This window comes from Empidonax traillii, unplaced genomic scaffold (assembly GCF_003031625.1).
Source record: "Empidonax traillii isolate 1590-97213 ecotype Southwest subspecies unplaced genomic scaffold, ASM303162v1 scaffold335:size599443, whole genome shotgun sequence".
Taxonomy (NCBI): domain Eukaryota; kingdom Metazoa; phylum Chordata; class Aves; order Passeriformes; family Tyrannidae; genus Empidonax; species Empidonax traillii.
In genome coordinates this window covers 565,494-585,069 of record NW_020955528.1, presented here as the reverse complement: position 1 = coordinate 585,069, position 19,576 = coordinate 565,494, and the positions used below count along the sequence as shown (strand labels likewise).

Here is a 19,576-nt window from a genome sequence, read left to right as displayed (position 1 = left end):
GGGCCTAGGGCGGCCGCTCCGCCCAGCGCGGTCATGGTGCGGGGTCGGCGTGGGGGCCGGCGCGAGTCTCGAAGCCTCGACACTTTCGGGGCGGACGCGGAGGCTGCGCTGAGAGGTGCGTGAGGCGCTGCGGGACGCGGGCCTGGGCCGGCGGGTCCGGCAGGGCTGGGCCTGCGGCCGCTCGACACTGATGTGTGCCCGCTGTTTTCAGCTTGCCTGGAGGGCGAGGGGGCCGCGGCCGGAGGCGGCGCGGAGGCGAAGCTCCCCTGCCCCCTTGCTATGTGGGAGCTCGGACACTGCGATCCCAAGAAGTGCACCGGGAGAAAACTGGCCCGGAAAGGGTTACTCCGAACCCTGCGTCTCCGCCAGAGGTTCCCGGGCGTCGTCCTCAGTCCGCTGGCCACGGAGTACGTCTCTCCCGCTGACAGGTGAGGCCCCGTGCCTGCTGTCGCGGGCTGTGAGGGGAAGCACTTGGTTCAAATACCGTCCTAATGCTGCATTAGGGAGAACGTTTTAATCACTGGTTCCTGGCCAAAACTCTGATACAGAATAGATTTGACCTTCCCATGACATTACACTGATGCATGAACATGAGAAATAGAGCCATTTCTTCAAATCAGGTTAACACTTTTACATAGCTGGTATCAGCTGAGAAAAGCTTCTGTAGATCCGAATGAGAAATCAAGGTACACGTAGTAGGTTAATTTGTTCAGAGCACGGGCCTATAGCTACTCTCTTTATGATGCCAAATTTAAGTTCTTCAGCTAGGCAGCACAATGCATTAACTAAAAAACTTTTTGAGGGAAATGAGAATTTTCTCCAAATGTGCCTGCAGAATTTAGATGTATTTCCTCAGAGAAAAGATTTGTCTTTAGAAGCTAGCAGAGAACCTCAGTTCGAATTTTGGTGTTCTTTACGACTGTGAACATTACTGTTAATAGCACTTGTCTGTCACATTATTAAACCTAGCGGCTTTCATATTTCACTTTGAAACATATGGATAAACTTTTTACCACGTGCATGTTTGAAGGAAACCCATGTTATAATTCTTTCTCATTCTGTTGTTCTCTGTTCTCTGTTTTAGGTCATGATTGACACAAGCGGGGGTTGTATGCAAATTTGTTGCTAGTATAAAGTGGCAATTGGAATTCTCACTTCATCAATATAATGGTGATAATTTTTCAAATACAGTGATGTTTCTTTTTTTTAGGCATGTCATTGCTCAGAGTGGAATTGCAGTCATAGATTGCTCATGGGCCAAATTAGAAGAAACTCCCTTTAAGAGAATGAGGGGGAATCATCCTCGGTTGCTGCCTTACTTGGTGGCTGCAAATCCTGTAAACTATGGTCGGCCGTGCAAGTTGTCCTGCGTGGAAGCTTTTGCTGCAGCATTTTGCATTGTTGGTAGGCTCAGTTTGTCTGATGTGAAGTATGTTGCCAGCAACTCCTACATCCTTAATAAATCAGAAGAGATGATCTGCAGTAAAATAAACTGTAATGCTGTCCCACTGGTTATCAGTTTGCTGAGTGTGGGATCAGATTGCCTAGCTTTCTTCCAAGTTCTTGCATCTGGTAGCATTGAGGTACCTGTGGAGTGTTCATGTCAGCTACTAAACAGGACACATGAACTAAATCCTGGTTTTGTCTTGATGGTGCATAATGTTAGAAAAACTGCTAAAAAAAAGCCAGAGAAGACAATATGAATCCTTAGGCACCTTTGCCTTATTGAGAGGTAGCAGCTGTCTGTTAACAGGGTGGGTTCTGGGTAAGAACAAAAGAAATTGCACCTTCTTGTGATGTTTTGCAAACTCATCACAGAACCTTGACAACTGAAGAGAAATACTCTACCACACTGCAGACAAATATTATTTTCTGATCATACTGTATGTGCAAATGCTCTTGTACTGAAGGACTGTGGGACCTAGGGCTTGAATCATTCATTACCTGAACAAAGTATTTTTATGTAACATTCATTAAAAGGCTATGAACTCTTCTTGGATTCAGTTAGATAGATCAAGTTAAACTGAAATTTAAAAAATATTAAATACATTTTCAGAGTCTTAATCCCCTAACACTGAAAAAAATGCTGGCAAACATCTGTTTTAGTGATATGTAGGTATGTACTGAACTTAGAAACCTGTAGGCTGAGTGAAATCTCACACTGACAAAGAAAACCGATCATTTACTTTCTGTTTTAGGATTCCCAGACCTAGCCACTATTCTTCTGAGGAAATTTAAATGGGGTAAGGCATTTATTGACTTGAACAAAAATCTCTTGGAAAAATATGCAGCCTGTCGTAGCCAGGACGATGTGCTAAGCATTGAGAAGGACTTTTTAGCCAGTGTCCAAGAAACAAAAGATGAAGAAGTAGGTAAGAAAAAAAAAAAAACAGGGACACCACACACCCCTTTTTCCTAACTGCTTTCCTTACAGTCTTTTACTTTGATCTCAGGAAAATATTGGCAAGGTGTAAGGTAAGTGCTTTGCTGAGATATGTTCTGCTATCCTTGTACTGTGTATTCTTATAGGAAAGTTTACCCATTTTTTTTCAACTAAAATAGATGAAAATGACTAAAGCAACTCAATGCATAGAGTAGTGCTTTCCCAGCTGAACTGTGAAGCAGCTACCCTGATACAAGTAAGGATACTAAGTAAGAAAAGTAAGAAAAAAAGTAAGATACTTAGTAAGAAAACTAAGGACCAAAAATAAAATATGATGGATCCTTTTTTTTTTATCCACAGATGTTAAAAGCTGAATATGAGTAAAAAGACTAGTAATTGAGAAGGAACTGTAATAAAAATACAACCATACAGTCTGACAGCAAATTAGTTAAACATAAACCTAAGAAAGACCTTCAGTTAACATAATTATATAGTCCTCAATCAAGATATTTCAAATCAGACCTATCAAGATAATTAAAATCATCTATAATAAGTACAGGTAGTTTATTCCCGAATTCTTCCAGTAAGTTATTCGAATCCCAATATTTCAAGCTATATTCACAGGTGACTGCTTGATCTCATTCAAGACAGCACAAAGAAAGAAAAATCAAGTAATCAAGAACATATGAAAAGAGATGCTCCTAATTAACATTTTCCTGTCACAGTGGTTAAGCCCAGTAAAACAGGCCAGGGGCTTACACTGTAAGGAGACAGCCTTTAATTGCTCTGAACTTTGATTTCTTTGCCATTACGCACTGGAATGTGATGGAATGAAACCATTGCTTGGTGGAAGCCTAACCAGTTACATTAAACTGAAGACAGTTCTTAAGGGTCAACAAGACTATGCCAAATAAAGCACACTTGAACCTATGCACTTTCTGGATGGACTTCAGTACCAAAGCTGTCATGCCTTGTTTTACTTTTATTTGGTAACAGTTCTCCCCAGCTGTATAAGCCGCCTCCCCTGTCTTTTCCAGCTACCCTGGTTTCTGATCAAACAACTGTGGTAAACTTATCAGACAGACTGACCCAGACTTCCTAGGCCTTCCCCTCCCTGCCAGTAATCTTCTATGAAAATGAGGGCAGACCATTAAAGTAAAAAAAAAAAATCTTTTTCATCATGTGCAGTTTTTCTTCCTTTTTCCAGATCCATTTGATGTTGACTCCGGAAAAGAGTATTCTAATCCCAACAGGCCAGTCGATTCCCCAAGGTAATGAAATTTAATTTAAATACTAGTTTTTCTTATTATAAGTTACTTTGCTTTTATAACCCCGAAAAATGTTTCCAGTCTAGCACAAAGCCAGGAAGACTCTGAGGAGGACAGCATGAGCACTCCAGAGGATGCCACTGAAAGCAGTGAAAGCAGTGATGAGAGCAGTCCAGAAGATCATGGTACTGTAAAGTTACTGCAACAGCTGCCAGTAAATCGACTATTTGAAAACTGACAAACAAACAAAATCAAACCTAATCCTCCTCAAGAAACAAAAACTTCTACATACAAGAACATCCCCAGTAATCCCAAACAGTTGTAACATCTTGGATAAAGAAATTTCATTATGAACTTGTGTCTTGTTCACCTGTAACTTGGTGCTTAGCTAACCTGTGTGGGTTTATAGGTCTTTTAATGAGAGCTCCAGTTATTTAATTTTTAGGTAACTATGGAATGTTAATTATTTTGTAAGGAGCCTGAAGCTTACTTAGTAGTTAAAAAAAAATTCCCTTTATTCTAATCAATGTGTCTGGAAAGTGGTTTATAGGGATTATTTTACCTAATGATATATTAGGTAAACCTTTTTAACTTCTGGGCTATATTTCAATAGGAAAACATGACTTAAGCTACTGCCCTGTTCAGAGGACCTGCCACATAAGGTGCCTCTGACTTTGCAGGCTTGAAGCTGCCATGTGTATTTCAACCACTTCTTCTAGTTTATAAGAACTGACTGCCTAAGCTTATAAAAGGAAAAAAATGCTTCCTGGAATTCCTTTAACATCTCAGTGTGTCTTCAGTAACTTTACTTGCTCCTGCTTACTCTCATACAGTCCTAAGTAACACAATGTTTTGGGACTTCATATTCAGAACTGTGCCATAAAATTTCACATGGCAGGTTCAGCAGTGCTGTCTCTGTGCATTCTCAGCACTCCGATAACACTGCACCAAGTCATAAATACACACTGTCTGGCCCTTTAAGGTTTGAATCAGAGACTTGTACCAGCACTCGTACCTTAGGCCACTTTTCCACATGCTGCCAGTTTGTATAGTGAAAGTGAGCCAGTAGCAGGTTTTTTCTGTACATTTAAACAGAATACGCTGAAGTTTCTAGTACCCAACTGAAACTTACTTAAACCTAAATTTCAGCAACCCTTCAGCAGAATTGGAGATACTAAGGGCAATTTGTAGACTCACCTTCTCAGATCAAAGTTCTTCAAGTCACAGCAAGACTTTCTCCTCTTAACCCTCTACCACTAGAGAGATTAAATGCCAGCCCTGTTGAAGCTAGAGCTGAGAGGAACAGCAGAAGTTTGAGTGGTGCAAATATTCAATTTGCCTTTTAAAAAAAAATTAAGAAAAAGAAGCACAAGTAATTCAGCAGGGAAAATTTTCCTTTGATTCAGTTTCTGAATGACTCACTGTCCCACCCATATTAAGTCTCTTCCAAATGAGCTGTTTCAACAAGCATTTCTGGACAGGGACAAAGCAATCCTACAAAATTTTTAAAGGACTGAGAATAATGAGGGCGTTAGCAATTCTAATTTGGAGGAATACTTTTATATTATAAAGCCATAGTAATCAAAATGCAGACAAGCAAAACAGATCTGGGAACTGAGCTGTAAAACACTTAGATTAACCTAAGTCTTGAGCAATAGCCGTTTTTTAATAACAAAAGCCCTGAAGGAACTATAGCTCAGATGGAACAAAGCTTTTAACAATTTGTTTTGCAGAATGATTTTGACTAAAAAATACAATTAAAAAAGGCAGTGAAAGTTTAATAGAGGGCATATCAGCTTGACATACATGAAAATAACTTACATAATTTAACTGATTTCCTTTACAGAAGGGAACTGTAATTGCATAGATCACGTCCTCTTCCTAAAAGCTATATACATTGACATATGGAACAAGGCACAGAATTATGTGATAAACAAAACCATTTAAAATCTCCAGTTTCTGTAGGTTCCCTTAAATTCCTTGGATGGCTTCTGTTACTGTTCGTATCAGTCTAATGCTTATGCTAACATGGTCATACCAGTTTGCTGATCCCATGATGATGCACAGTAAGCAACTGGTTTCCAGTGAGTCAGAATTCTGTGTGCTGCCTAAAGGAACTGATCAGAGGTGACTTGCTGCAGATACCACACAGTGAAGGGCCACATTCATGTTGGGGGTTGGGGCAGGGAAAACAAATGAAGACATCGTCTAAACAAAAGGTAACTGCAGCACCATAGGCCTTACAGACAGGACTTGCACTGAATTGTATTTAGAGCCACTTAAATGGCAGTCTTTCAGTCATTTTAATGAAGATAAATGAAACAAAGCCCTTTATATAAACAGTTTATTTACTCTAAACAGCAACACAGACAGAATGCCATATAAACACAAAGGAAGTGATGCAGAATAAGGATGCTGGCTAACTTTGGATCTTGGAGGCTCTTAAGCAATAACACCCTAGTTTCTGAAAGATAGAAAAAAACAAATTCAGGGAGGGAAGGGGGTGCAGGGCATGATTTTTTTCATACAGCCAGCTAGAGGCTAAATACAGTTCTAACATTTTATAGCATGCCTGCATCAGATAGCAAAGTAACTAGAGATACTAGTGAATTTATAGAAGTATAAAAGTTTATCATTTTACAGCAGTTGAAATACTGACATCAATATTAAAATAAAAGCAAGTTTTACATAACAATCAAAAATACAAAAGACTGAAGGAAGAGACCCTGTATGAAAAAACTGGGGGCAATTCAGCAAATTTAGAACTGTATACAAGTGGCGAATATGGAAAATGGCACACATACAACCCCCTCCCCTAAGTGGATATTAATTGTACATAGCAACATTAGATTTTGCAAAAGTTTTGTAAACAAGTTCTTGCCAAACCAATCCCTTCCTTTTTAAGATGCTGCATGACAAATGCTTATGATGGTGCAAACTTCTTGGCTTGTGCTCGAACCCTCTTTTCATATTCCACTCTGTTTTGGCTGAAAAGAGAAAGCGTAATTACAGCTGGAGAAATCAGAGCCCATATTAGAGAGTTAGTTAGTTTCATATTGAAGGGAAATAGAAGAATAAGTCTTTGCTGAAGGCCAAACCATCAGATAGGAATTCACTGAACACTACAATAGATTAAAAGCTTTTCTGGACCATTACTTTAATAATTTGCTTTGGATAGAAGTATGGTACTGTTCAACTCATCACTTCTCAAACATCACCTGTTGTCAAATGACTGCACTACCTGACTTAATACTATTTCTGTCTCCGCAAACAGGGTTGTGCCTGCTCTTTCTCAAGGCCAGCTGTACCTCACGTGCAAACATTCTCATTCATCTCAAGTTTTCCACTCCTCGCTCGTGTTAAGACATTAAGGTCATTAACAACAAATTACAGTATCCTAACAGCACAAAGTCATTGATGAGAGCAGTTCACTAACAGTTGGTGGACTTAAAATGATTTTAAAGTATCGTCTTTACTGTTGTGGAGAGAGAATGGAACTACTCTTTAAGAAAAGGGAAAATAATAATGGTGTGGTAATTTCAGCCTGAATCTCTGCAGACCTTGACTCACAGCTTTGGGTTAGGATCCTAATCTTCAGTTGGAAAAAAAAAAAAAAAAAGATAGCTCAACACAGTTCACTAAGTGTACCATAATTGCAACAGGATTGATTAAACAAGCAAGTAGTACTTGAGGGAACTCAAGTAAGAAGTAAGTTACTCCAAGACTGATAAATGTTACTTGTCACCTAATTCAGTCTCTTCTACCCTGGTCTCATGACACCATTATGCCTCATTACTACTACTCAGCCTTTAGGGGAAGGGATTCTGTGCTGGGTTAGAACCAGGATGAGATTCATAATTAACTGAAGGAGTCTTCACACTTTATTGCTGCTGTGTTGCTATCAAAAGCTCCACTAGCCTGGTTACCATAAGGTTACCATTTTGTTCAAGTTTAGCACAGTCTAGGCATCTCCACAGGATATAGTCATGAAGGCAAGAGAATTCTCCTGATCATTCCTAAAAGCATTTGCATGTTATGCTCCTAAGTAACAGAGAGCTGTACGCAATGACAGCTTTCAAGCTAATGCACAAAGATGCTTACCAGTAAATTGTGTAAGCCTCTGCTTGAGCTGGGTCTTGAATATTTGGTTCATTTAGAAGTTCTTGTATTCCTAACAAGATCTGTGGAAAAAGGAGTAGAAGTAACATAGGCATAGACATTACTACAAGATATTCACTGAGTAACCATAGAAATCAACAGTAGAAACATAGAGTGAACATCTTACATTCACATCAGATAAGCACACAATGCAAATAAAAGGGCAAAGAGTAAGTGTAAATACAACTAATGACCTGTTTAATTGTGATTGCGGGCCGCCAGTCCTTATCCTCCTCTAGGATGGAGAGACACACAGTGCCTGAAGGATACACATTTGGGTGGAATAACGGTGGTTCAAATTTGCCTGATAAAGAAGAGAGAATTATTCGCATGCAGTGCTAAGATGAAGATCAGAGAGCTGGATTAGATCAGTGGGGGAAAACAAAACCCCAAATCCCCCAAAACCAACACTGGCAAAAGACACCCCCATGCCTCCAAGAAAAAGCCCCACAGATTTCTGGAGCTATTAATATCAGTTTTCTTTTTGGCTCATCCTGCACCTAAAGCAGGAACTCCATCACATCTGTGGTATAAATCCAGGCAATCTAAGGTAATAATTTTGACCAGTAATCTTCTGGTTTAGAAATGGAAACTGACAAAATAATTCGTAGTAGCTTTGTGATAATGATCTTTTAAACTGAATCCTGCCTTTTCAGCCTGACATACTACTATATAAAGGAAAGATACGGCCCTTCACTCGTCTTTCCTCTTCTTCCTTTAAAACTGAAAGTTTCATACAAGAAAGACTTAAGTTTCTAGCATTTCTTTCAGTTTCACTTTTCCTATGTGTTATCAAGATGCACTGAACAAGAGGAACCAAGTTTAAGTTGCAAGACTGACTTAAGGCTTGTGCAGCTTTCCTTCTGCCACTCAATCTATATTCTGGCATTTCTTTTAATCTTTACAGAACTTAAATGTAACAGCCACCATCTTGAGTAAAGCAATGAACACTTCTTCATCAATATATGACATATCTGCATGTTAGTGCAATTTTCTCATCCGACATCACACTATTCACATGACATAACAATCATGCTGTTCAGTAAAGTTCAGTGGTACCTCAGAAGCTGCACTGTCAAGGAATCTTACCAGTCACATATACATGTGGCTTATTTTAAGGCATGACAGTTCATTTAACAGTTTCAGGATGTGATAACTGGTGTTTCTCAAGATAATAACCTTAAATATTGTCTAGTTAAAAGGGACGTTTCCCCCTCTGTCACATGTATTTAGGTGGTAACAACCAAAAGGAGTAGCCAAAACAACTGATAGAGCTGAAATATGCAAATGTGATGAGACTTAATATGGAAATTAGGTATCTGAAGATCTCTGTTATGCACAGGAGCAGAAAAAGAACAATTTGTTGTTTAGAGCAAGCTGATTATAAGGTTCAAGTCATGGAACCTTCTTTTTCACTAAGTTCTTGTCTTCTGAGTTCTTGAGAAGACCAAGTTAGCAGTAAGAATACACAAAGGGATTTGGCCTGAGCAACCCTACCTACCAGCTTCCAAGAAGTGCTGATCATGTAGTAAACACTTCAAGCAATGCTTGTGTCAAACTCTGAGGAAACCCACATAGCAATCTCCCTCCCCTCCCAATTTTTTATACTGAGCACTTAACTGAGTTCATCACAACTTTTTTAATGCAAAGTGGTGAGGGGGGGAAGGGGGAGAAGCAAAGCAGTGTGCCTTAAAAACAAAACAAAACAAAACCCACCAAAACAAAAAACTGTAAGAAAGTAATAACCATTTGTAGAACCTCATGCATTAGTTCAACAATGCTCTAACAAACCCACGGTTTTCAGTAATTTTACTTACATTTTGGGGGTGAAGAAGGGTAGTCATCCTTGAAAAGCATCCGTAGTTTAAATAAGCCTCCTTCCCATGGTGTCTATAAAAAGTTAAGGTAAAGTTTAGGTTACAGCAAGGAAAAGTCAAGCTTGTGGAAAACAGCTTACCAAGATTATGGTTTCTCAAGCAAAGCACAAGACATTTTTCTGCTATGCAGTAGAAAGGAGTTGTCCTACACTACAGCACCCTGTCTACATCGAGGGGAGTTATCCCCCTTCTACTATGTAAGAAGCTGAAGTGGAAAAGCAGGAGTTTTTTTCTTGATTACAGCTACTAAGTGCTGCTGAGTCATCAATAAGAGTCAGGATCATTGCCGGTAATTCCATATAAAAGTAAAATTTTCATAGTACATAAGAACAGAATACTTCTGAAGTTTTACATGATATACACATGCAATGAAGAAGGGGCTGTTGTACCCCCACTTAAGTCTGAGAAGATGGGATATGGGTACACCCCTTACGCATGGGGATGTAATGGGCTTCCATTGTGCCTTATGAGAATGTGGCAAATAAAACCACAAATGAACAAAAAATGTGGACAGCACTGTAGTATTACTACAGTTACATGAGGTTCACTAGTCTAAACTAGCCCTGTCTGCATTTGGTAGCACAGAGTCTCAGATTCCATCTTTTGTAAAACAGAAATTCTAAGAAGCTCTTTATCCATATCCAAAACCAGGAAGAGCACTGATAGGAGGGAGCACTTATCATGGCACAGAGCAAAGCAAGTACAACAGTATTAATCAAAAGGGTCATCTAAACAAGAAAAAACATGTAGCAATAGACAAAAACGCTGTCTCAAATATACAAAATATGTAAACAAGGAAAAGACCCCATCTTCTGACAAACTGAGTTCTGGTAAAAAGTGTAGAAATACAAAAATATTATTACAGATGTAAAATTCAGACCACTTCTCTGTAACTTGTCCTTGCTTTGTAAACACTGCAATGGAAATGCATGTTGAGTTCATTCATTAAAACAACTGGAGTAAAGATGGTCTCACATCTTATGAGCAAAAAGTGATCAAATCTTATCCTCACAGGCAGACAGATATGTTTGAAGAGCACCTTAGGAAAAAAATTCCTAATTATTTCCTATCTGAATTACATGGTTTTTAGCTGAAAGAAGAAAAAAAAAAAAAAAAAAAAAAAAAAAAAAAAAAAAAAAAAAAAAAAAAAAAAAAAAAAAAAAAAAAAAAAAAAAAAACCACCAAAACAGAACACCCCAAATAATCCACAGGGAAAAAACAAAACCACTCCATTGTCACTAGTATTCATTATGCAAAGCCTCAAGCTAGAATTGCAGAAAAGCCATACTAGGAAATAATAAGATAACCACATTTTCAAATGTGAATGAGTTTGATGACATTTGCTATAGTGTATTTAAGCAACTTTTTCTAAACTGCTGTAGTCAGTTGTCAACAACTAGAAAAATCTATTCTCCATACTTTGTCAGAGGAGTCCCTCTTTAGGAAACAGGAGCTTTTTGACAAAATAAACTTTACCGGTTTTGTTTGCTTTCAGTCACAAAGGAAGACAAATAGCTTTTAATAATTTCTTCAAGTAGGAGGAGGACCAGAAGAGTCGACAAAGTTTTTACCATCTTTCTCATAGAGCAACACACTTTATGGGTGAAAGAGAACGGACACTCAAAGGCCTCACTAAGAAGCGGTGTGACAGCAGTGTCACCAACACCACGCTGCATTACAGGGCTAGTTGCAGATGTTCTTTGAGTCAAATTCTAGGTAGTTCACAAGTACTTTGCTGTCAAAAAAAAGTGAATGGAGATATCCAACCCAGGACTAACACCACTTCTATTTTTGATCTGGCTGCAAGAAAGCATTTTGGTGGTTTCAGCTACTCATCTCAGGGAAAGAAGCTGCAGCAAAGCATAAAGGCAATAGCGGACTGCTTGGTCTCGTAGAGATGAGCAAGTCATGCTGCTGCTTGTTAAAGAGACAGCATTTATACTTGAGTAAAAACACTTTTTTTTTAATAGTAGGAATCATATCAGCATAACTGATCTTTTCCTGGCGTGACACATTTTCTAGTAAGCAAGAAGCCACCTCTAAGGTCTTGCTCTGTTTTGTGGTTTACAAAACTTCAAAGCAGTAGAATGAAGATCTGGTATGGCATGAAAACTTTACATAAGTATTTAAAGGTGACATCTTGATAAGGTACATAAATTATAAGGGATAATCTTGCTTTGGCAGAACACAAGGGGATGAGTTTTTCCTTACACTGTTAAATTATTTGTAGGTGCTTCTTTAAGAACTTGAGCTTTGCAGACAACTACTAAAACTAAGCTGTAACTGTAACAGCAATGCCACGTTCAGCATTAAACTGAGGCAGCAATACAGAAGCTGCAGATTTTGCCTACAGTGTCTTCTCAGAATCTAAGAAACAAGATCATTAGGGAATTTACGCAAGTTTGCAAGGCAGAAAAGTCCATGTCCAATGCAAAACACTGAAGACCCAAAGAATTCAAACCCCCAACTAATTAATAGTAGTATCTCAGAAGAAACAACTGCATCCAATGAATTCAAGATTAATATCTACATGCCAAATAACATCTTGGAAAATAGAAAAAAAATTCTGCTTAGAATGAGCTTTTATAGTGACAGTGTACAAAATCAAAGAAGTTTCACACATTAATGATTATTTTCATTAGAAAGCTTGCATTTGTCCTGTCCTCCAGAACCAGATCAAGTTGATAAAAATTAACAATTCTGGTCTCTACAGACTTTTTCCTTTCCCTTGTTATTTTAAGGAAAAGGACACAGAAGCACAAGTGAAATCAGACAAAAAGAAACATCATGAGAGAGCTCTATCTTCTTTCCCCAATACAAAAAGAGAGTTTCATAAAATGGAAGGCAATGAGATTCCACGTAAATAACACAAATTATTTTCCATGAAATCCAAAAAGACAAAAACGGTGCACTTCTCTGAGGGATCTCACTATTAACTAGCAGAGGCAGTTAACCCAGCAGAGGCAACATTTTGGTAGTAATTACTTTCAACATTTAGGGCTTAAAACAACATTTAGTAAGAACAGAAATCACAAAAAACCCTACCATGAAGCAGAAGACAATCTCCAGTTTGCTCAATCCAAGATTCTTACACACTCCTTTGAAAACTTTTATTCTTAAGGTGGTCAGGTTGAAGAGGCTCATGGTGTATTTTGTCCAGTATTCTCACCCCACTGCACTTGGATTCTAAAGTAGCAGCAGGATCCAGACATTTTTATTAAACTAAATGTAATTTGTATTCTCTATTGTTGGTGTAATGCATGAGCAGATTTATGCTACTTTTCACCATAAATGAGAAGTTAGGAGAACAGTAAGTCTTACCCCTTTCTTTCCTGGAATAGCACACTCCCAGTTCATTAGATTCATTGTGCCATCTGGATTTTTTGTAGGTACTGCTACAAATCCCTGAATTAAGGCAAAAAGCCAAAGAGTGAGGATTTCAGAAGATGCACTTAAAATATTTCATGACATACTTTATCTTTACACAGAGTTACTTCTTTTTGCACTACATAGTTTTTAAGCAGCTTTTTTTTTAGCAAAAAAAAGTCTTTTTAAAGAAATCCCATCAGGGTAAAGAAAAATCATCACCAGAACACCAAAACAGCTGCAGAGTCAGAAATTTGGCAGTTCTCATACTTACAAATGGATGATCTTTCCTCCAGGCTTTTCTCTCCTGTGCAAGTCTGCTAAGAGCTATGCCAGACATATTCAGAGTCCCTCTAAAACGAAAGTAATTGCTTTTAGCATAAACTTTTACTTATTTGTAAACAACACGTTATATATCTGTTTATAAGCCCTGCTCACTTAGGAATTATTTTGGTCTCTGATTTTCAGTTCTGTAACTGCTTAAACTGAAGACACGTTTTTGTACGCGATGCAGAATTTAACATCAGGAATAACATCAAGTTTCCTCGTGTCATCAAGTTCTTAGTTACTGGACTTGACCTACAAAATTCTATCCTTACCTAGTTGCTTTATATTTGAACTACATCTCAGAAGCAACTTTGACAGCAGCTTGACAACACAAACTCTATTAGTAATGGGAAGGGTGCTCAGACCTCCTACTTGTGCAACTGATAAACGTGTCTTTATTTCCTTCCTACACCACATAAGGAATGGTTTTCTTCTGCAGGCAAACACCTGTACTTCTCCAATTTCTGGCAAATGGGAATAAGAAATGTTACTCTTATGGTAAATTCCTTCTGAAAGCCGCTATTCCACACAAAAGCAACACAGGCACAGAACTTAGCAAAGTCACATCACTTTTGCAGTGATGCCACTATACAACTTCTAGACAACAGCAGGAACAGACAGCAATACAGAATTGAGCTAAGGAAGAACCAGTGGCTCATTCCACAAGACAGGTTTTCAATTCCAGTATCAACTGAATGATATCTCCGCACCTTCACTGCCTCAGTAACAGCCAAGCACAGTGACCAAGGCTGCAGAGGAAACATGCAGAGCACAGGTCACTGCTGCATGACACAGAGCAGTTCCAGACATGATGGTTGCACGAGTGGTGCTTTCAAATACAGGGGAGGATTCTCCATCTACCCAGAACAGTACTCAAAGCAAGAGTTTATTTTTCATTGTCAAACTATCTAAACTCACGGTTTCATTAGCTACATGGTCAAAATAATCACCAATGAAGGTTTTTAATCCTCCTCCCAGCTGCATTTTTACCCACCCTAAGAGCTGATAAGTGGCAGTGGGAGAAGTCAGGCCAATTTGTTCTCAACTCCACATATAGCTCACAACCTTTTATGACAGCCAGGAGAGTAGAACTCTTACTGCTCTCTTACTGTTCGAACCCTTAACCACCTCAGAATTAATGAAAGTAGTACTACCACTCTATTGAAACAAATATTTGCTAAGCATTATGCAAAATTTTACAATCTCTCAACATGTAGATTACTTATAAGAGTATTGCAGTCTACAATTACTATATCAATTGTAGCTCTTTAAAAGCACCAGATTAAGCACTTTATGCAGTTCCTAGGACAATGGGTTTTTCAAATCCCTTCTTCCACCTTTTTTTTTCCTCTTTTCTTTTTTACAGTCAGTTCTGCGTGCAGGGCCATAATCCCTAATTTCACCTTCAAACTAGCAACTAAATTAATGTCAGATAAAGCTTTTTAAAAGGGACCATTAACACTCAGTGAACTTGCACATACAAAAATCCTATATTGTCCAATTTTCCCTCTAGAATTCCCAACATATGCACCTGTATCTGAGTTATGTCAGGAGATTTGCAGGACTTAGTCAACACAAACAGTACACAACTTTGGGTTTTAGCCTGTTCACATGCAGAAGATGCAGAGCCACAGAAAAAGGTACCAGTGGAACAAAAAACCCCCTCTCCCTTAACCAAATTATATAGGGAATAATTTTAAATATTCTGTGAGCCCACACACTTGCAACAGATGTAAACAAACTGCTGACTATAGAGCAAGATTTCAGTTGCTCTGTTAGTACTAGGTGGTCCAGTAATACCAACCTTCCCATCACAGTTTGAGAAAACTATTTTTTGCTTATAAACTATCCAAATACTCTTAGCTACCTTTTCTGCCAAAAGACACATTACAGGATGCTTTCAAATACATGAATTCCATTTCCTGTGGCTAACAGCCAATTAATTACGTGTACCCCAAGGGAAATGTCAGTTTTTCACAAGGCATATAACCAGTGTATGTCCTACAGAATATGGCCAATCAAGTAACTTCTCAAGACAAACCCCTCAGTTTTCAGGCCATGCATCCTGCATTTGTTATGCACTATACTGTGCCTAGTACATTAAAGATTTTCTTATGTTCTACAAATACCTTTTCAAATCTTGAGGCATTTGACTTAGCTCAGCACTGACAGGCTACATCCAAAGTTTCAGTGTATGAGAGAGACAACAGGCTTCACACATATGGTTTCCATAGGCTTCAATTATACTGACATGGGCAGAAAAGCATCTAAAACCTCATCACAGTCTACTAGAAAATAGAGATTAGACAGAGGAGACTGAAAGATTTCAAAAATTAAGATCCCATTAGGTAAGCACCCCCTCAAAAGCAATCTGTTAAACTGCCAATATTTACTCTCTGTATCCCAATCTATTTATGTGCTACATCACTGGAAATAATTTTGCATCAGAAAAAGTCTATCAACCCTACCCTGTACATGCCACACAAGTCTAAGAGACCAGTTTTCACGCTGTGAGTTTAATCTCCCAAACATACCCTGGCATTAAGAGGTAGCAGTGTCCCCTATCAATTCAGAAAGCTAACTGAAACCTCCAAATCTACTCAGTTGCTTATCCCTGCTGCTATTACTGCCTGTTTTGGAAAAAGGACAAAAAAATCCCAATACACTTATCATAGCGAAAACTTTTGTGTTCCATTACAGAACATCTTCCCCATCTACATCCTCTTATGGGAGGGAACAACCTCCTGCCACACACAAAATGCAATTCTTGCAAAGAACCATTCCAGTGCCACAGATAAGTCTCTAAATACATCAAAAGCATCATGTATCAAAAAAATACATCAAAAACATAATATATCTAAATACATCATAAGTTTCAAGAATTTCCAATAGGTCTTATTAATTCTAAACAGCAAGAAGGAAACCCCAAAACGTTCAGATTACCAGCCTCAAATTTTTACTTCGCAGGTTAAATACTAACTTAGGAACAAACAACTTATTATGGGAATAGTTTGCTCCCAAACTGTACAGACTTTATTTTTCAGAAGGGTGCAGAAAGCCATGGGCTGAGATTTAATCAAAGCCAACTCTGGACTGGGATAGAAAGTCTTCTCTGCCTGCGGCAAGAAAAGGGCTGAAGAGGCCAAGCGGCGACCGGAGCCGCACGGAGAACAACAGAAGATGCCGCGCGCCGATGGGCTCTGTGCTGGACGGCCCAAGGCCTGCACGGGGCACACCGGGCCCGCCCGCTGATCCCGGGCGAGCGCCCAGCGGGGCGGGCCCGGCTCGCGTAGGCCCGGAGGTTCTCGGCCCTCCTGGGCGACCTCCGCCACCGAGACGCGCGGGGCACTCGCAGCCGCGGGCGGGTAGTGCTGCGCTCCGGGCCCGGCCGCAGGGCAGGAGCCGCCAGGCTCGCACGCCTGTGGCCGCCGGGCCCGGCCCGACCCGCCGCAGGCAGGAGACGTCGGCCCTGCCCACACCCGCCCCGCTCCGCTCCCGGCCCCGCTCTCGGCCCCGCTCCCGCTCCCGGCCGGGCCTCACCGAGAGGAGCCGCCGCCGCCGCCGCCGCGCGTGTCCCGGATCGAGGCCGCGCGAATGACCCGGATGTTCCCGCCCCCCCCCCCCCCCCCCCCCCCCCCCCCCCCCCCCCCCCCCTCCCCTTTTGTCTCCACTCCGGAGTTTCCCTCCCTCTCGCCCGAGAGCGGAGCGTGACAGAACTATTATGTCCCTCGGCCCGACCCGTCCGCGTCGCGATTCCCCCCCCCACTCGCTACGTTTTACGCACCCTCGAGATACAGGACCCAGAGGTGTCAGGACGATGCCTGAGCACGAAGCGCCGGCAGGAATTCAAGCGGGACTCTCCCAGAACCGATCCCTCCTCGCACCCCTAGCTCCCGCCAGTTCCAGCTGAAAACTGGGGCAACCTTTACCTCCGACGCCGCGGGACCCGCCCACACCCTGAGAACACCCAGTCCCTCGGCGGGCGGGAGCGCGCCGTCTGGCCGAGCCCCGCCCACTGTGCCCAGCCAGGCCTCTGATTTGAGGGTGGGCCCTTACTCTGGTGATGGGCAGGCAGCGCGACCTATGGGAGGGAGCGGGGCGGGCTCCGGCCACGCAGTGTGTCCGCGATACCTTTGCGGGGTTTGCGTCCGTTCGGGTTTTGGAAGGTGGTTGGTTGGTTTCGGTTCCCAAGAACGCATTTTTAGTGGCAGAGTATGAGTCACATTCTGATCTCGTCTTTTGAGTTATATTTCTGATTTTAATGGAGGAATATCTAGTCCGGGATGCTCTACCTGGCCGGGCCCTCCGCTGTGTCGGTGCTTCTGGAACTGTGTGCTGGGTACTATTAGAGTCCACAGGGGTTATGGTAACTCTAGAATTGACTGTCTCAATAACTAATCACGTAGATTTGAATGAGCCCTCCTCATAGCGTGTGTTGAAGTTAGCGGGGCTCATCAGGAGGGCTTTAAACTAGGTTTGAAGGGGGAAGGGGTTGAATCCAGGCTCTCCGAAAAGAAGCCCAGGGATGAAAAGCCTGAGTTAAGAGTAAAATCAGCAGCCCAGCTGAAGTGCATGTACACTAATGCATGCAGCATGGGCAACAAACAGGAGGAGCTGAAAGCCTTTGTGCAGCAGGAAAGCTATGATGTGGCTGCCATCACAGAAATGTGGTGGGATGACTCGCATGACTGGAATGCTGCCATGGATGGCTACAAGCTCTTCAGAAAGGACAGGCGGGGTAGGAGAGGTGGAGGGGTGGCTCTGTATGTTAGAGTCTCTTGACTCTGTAGAACTTGAGGTCACCAATGATGAGTGCCTGTGGATCAGAATCAGGGGGAAGGCCAACAAGGCTGACATCCTGATGGGAGTCCATTATAGACCACCCAACCAGGATGATGAAGGGGATTAATTATTCTACAAACAGCTGGCAGATGTCTCAAAATCACCGCCCCTTGTTCTCGTAGGTGACTTCAACCTGCCAGATATCTGCTGGGAGCTCAACACGGCAGAGAAGAGGCAGTCTAAGAGATTCCTGGAGTGTATAGAGGATAATTTCCTGCTCCAGCTGGTAAATGAACCTACCAGAGGTGGGGCCCCAATAGACCTGTTGTTTACAAACAGAGAGGGGCTGGTGGGAGATGTGATGGCCGGAGGCTGTCTGGGCCACAGTGACCATGAAATAATAGAGTTTGCAATACTCAGGGATACAAGGCCACCAATAAAACCTCCACCCTGGACTTCCAGAGGGCAGATTTTGGCCTGTTCAGAAGACTGGTCCAGAGCATACCCTGGGAAAAAACCCTTGAAAACAAGGGGGTGCAGGAGGGATGGACGTGCTTCAAGAAGGAAGTCTTGAGTGCACAGGAACGGGCTGTACCAGTGTGCCAAAAGGCAAGCCGGTGGGGTAGACGACCAGCTTGGTTGAACAGGGAGATTCTGAAGGAAATCAGGGATAAAAAGAGAGCTTACAGACTATGGAAAATAGGGTTGGCTACTGAGGATGACTTTAGGATGACCTATAACTTGGTCATGCAGAAAGAAAATTAGAGAGACAAAATTGCAATTTGAAGTCAATTTGGCTACTTCTGTCAGGGATAACAAAAAGCGCTTCTATAAATACATTAATGACAAAAGGAGGGACAAGGAAAACCTCCATTCCTTGTTGGACTTGGGGGGAAACATAATTAACAGGGATGAGGAGAAGGCTGAGGTACTTAACACCTACTTTGCCTCAGTATTCACCAGTAGGACACGTGGCCCTCAGGACAACTGGCCTCTGGAGCTGATAGACGAGGACAGGAAGCCAAACAGCCCCCCTGTGTTCCAGGAGGAAATAGTCAGTGACTTACAAAGCCACCTGGATCCACACAAGTCCATGAGACCAGACGGGATCCACCCTAGGGTGATGAGGGAGCTGGCAGAAGAGCTCGCCAAGCTGCTCTCCATCATTTACCAACAATCCTGGCTCGCTGGGGAGGTCTCAGCTGATTGGAAGTTGGGGAATGACACGCTGATCCACAAAAAGGGCCAGAAGGAGGACCCGGGAAACTCCAGACCTGTCAGCCTGACCTCAGTGCCTGGCAAGGTGACAGAGCAGATCATCCTGAGTGCAATCACACAGCACCTACAGGATGGACAAGGGATCAGAGCCAGCCAGCAAAGGTTTAGGAAGGGCAGGTCACGTCTGACCAACCTGA

The 19,576-nt window shown here is 41.6% G+C and overlaps 2 protein-coding genes across 3 annotated transcripts; one reads left to right on the top strand and one right to left on the bottom strand.

The window, feature by feature from the left end:
• The first annotated feature begins 13 nt into the window (after positions 1–13).
• Positions 14–3,897, top strand: TSR3 (TSR3, acp transferase ribosome maturation factor). Its single transcript, XM_027891941.1, has 6 exons — positions 14–115; positions 212–428; positions 1,211–1,404; positions 2,199–2,372; positions 3,591–3,654; positions 3,733–3,897. Exons 1-6 carry the CDS (start codon positions 34–36, stop codon positions 3,887–3,889), a joined length of 888 nt encoding a protein of 295 aa, XP_027747742.1. The 5' UTR covers positions 14–33; the 3' UTR covers positions 3,890–3,897.
• Positions 3,898–5,978: 2,081 nt separating this feature from the next.
• UBE2I (ubiquitin conjugating enzyme E2 I) lies at positions 5,979–17,352 on the bottom strand. Of its 2 annotated transcripts, none has more exons than XM_027891942.1 (7): positions 17,164–17,352; positions 13,327–13,405; positions 13,008–13,091; positions 9,627–9,699; positions 8,004–8,113; positions 7,753–7,832; positions 5,979–6,638 (listed from the first exon to the last, which is right to left on the bottom strand). In XM_027891942.1, exons 2-7 carry the CDS (start codon positions 13,390–13,392, stop codon positions 6,575–6,577), a joined length of 477 nt encoding a protein of 158 aa, XP_027747743.1. In that variant the 5' UTR covers positions 13,393–13,405; positions 17,164–17,352; the 3' UTR covers positions 5,979–6,574. The 2 variants fall into 2 exon arrangements, with proteins under 2 accessions (XP_027747743.1, XP_027747745.1); XM_027891944.1 differs by lacking the exon at positions 17,164–17,352 and adding an exon at positions 16,920–17,002.
• Between the last annotated feature and the right edge of the window lie 2,224 nt (positions 17,353–19,576).

Coding starts and splice junctions, on each gene's coding strand:
- TSR3 (XM_027891941.1), top strand. CDS start 34: ATGGTGCGGGGTCGGCGTGGGGGCCGGCGCGAGTCTCGAAGCCTCGAC. Junction 116..211: donor CGCGGAGGCTGCGCTGAGAG/GTGCGTGAGGCG, acceptor CGCTGTTTTCAG/CTTGCCTGGAGGGCGAGGGG. Junction 1,405..2,198: donor TGCAGCATTTTGCATTGTTG/GTAGGCTCAGTT, acceptor TTTCTGTTTTAG/GATTCCCAGACCTAGCCACT.
- UBE2I (XM_027891942.1), bottom strand. CDS start 13,392: ATGTCTGGCATAGCTCTTAGCAGACTTGCACAGGAGAGAAAAGCCTGG. Junction 8,114..9,626: donor CCCTTCTTCACCCCCAAAAT/GTAAGTAAAATT, acceptor CTTCTTTATCAG/GCAAATTTGAACCACCGTTA. Junction 6,639..7,752: donor GAGGCTTACACAATTTACTG/GTAAGCATCTTT, acceptor TTCTCTTTTCAG/CCAAAACAGAGTGGAATATG.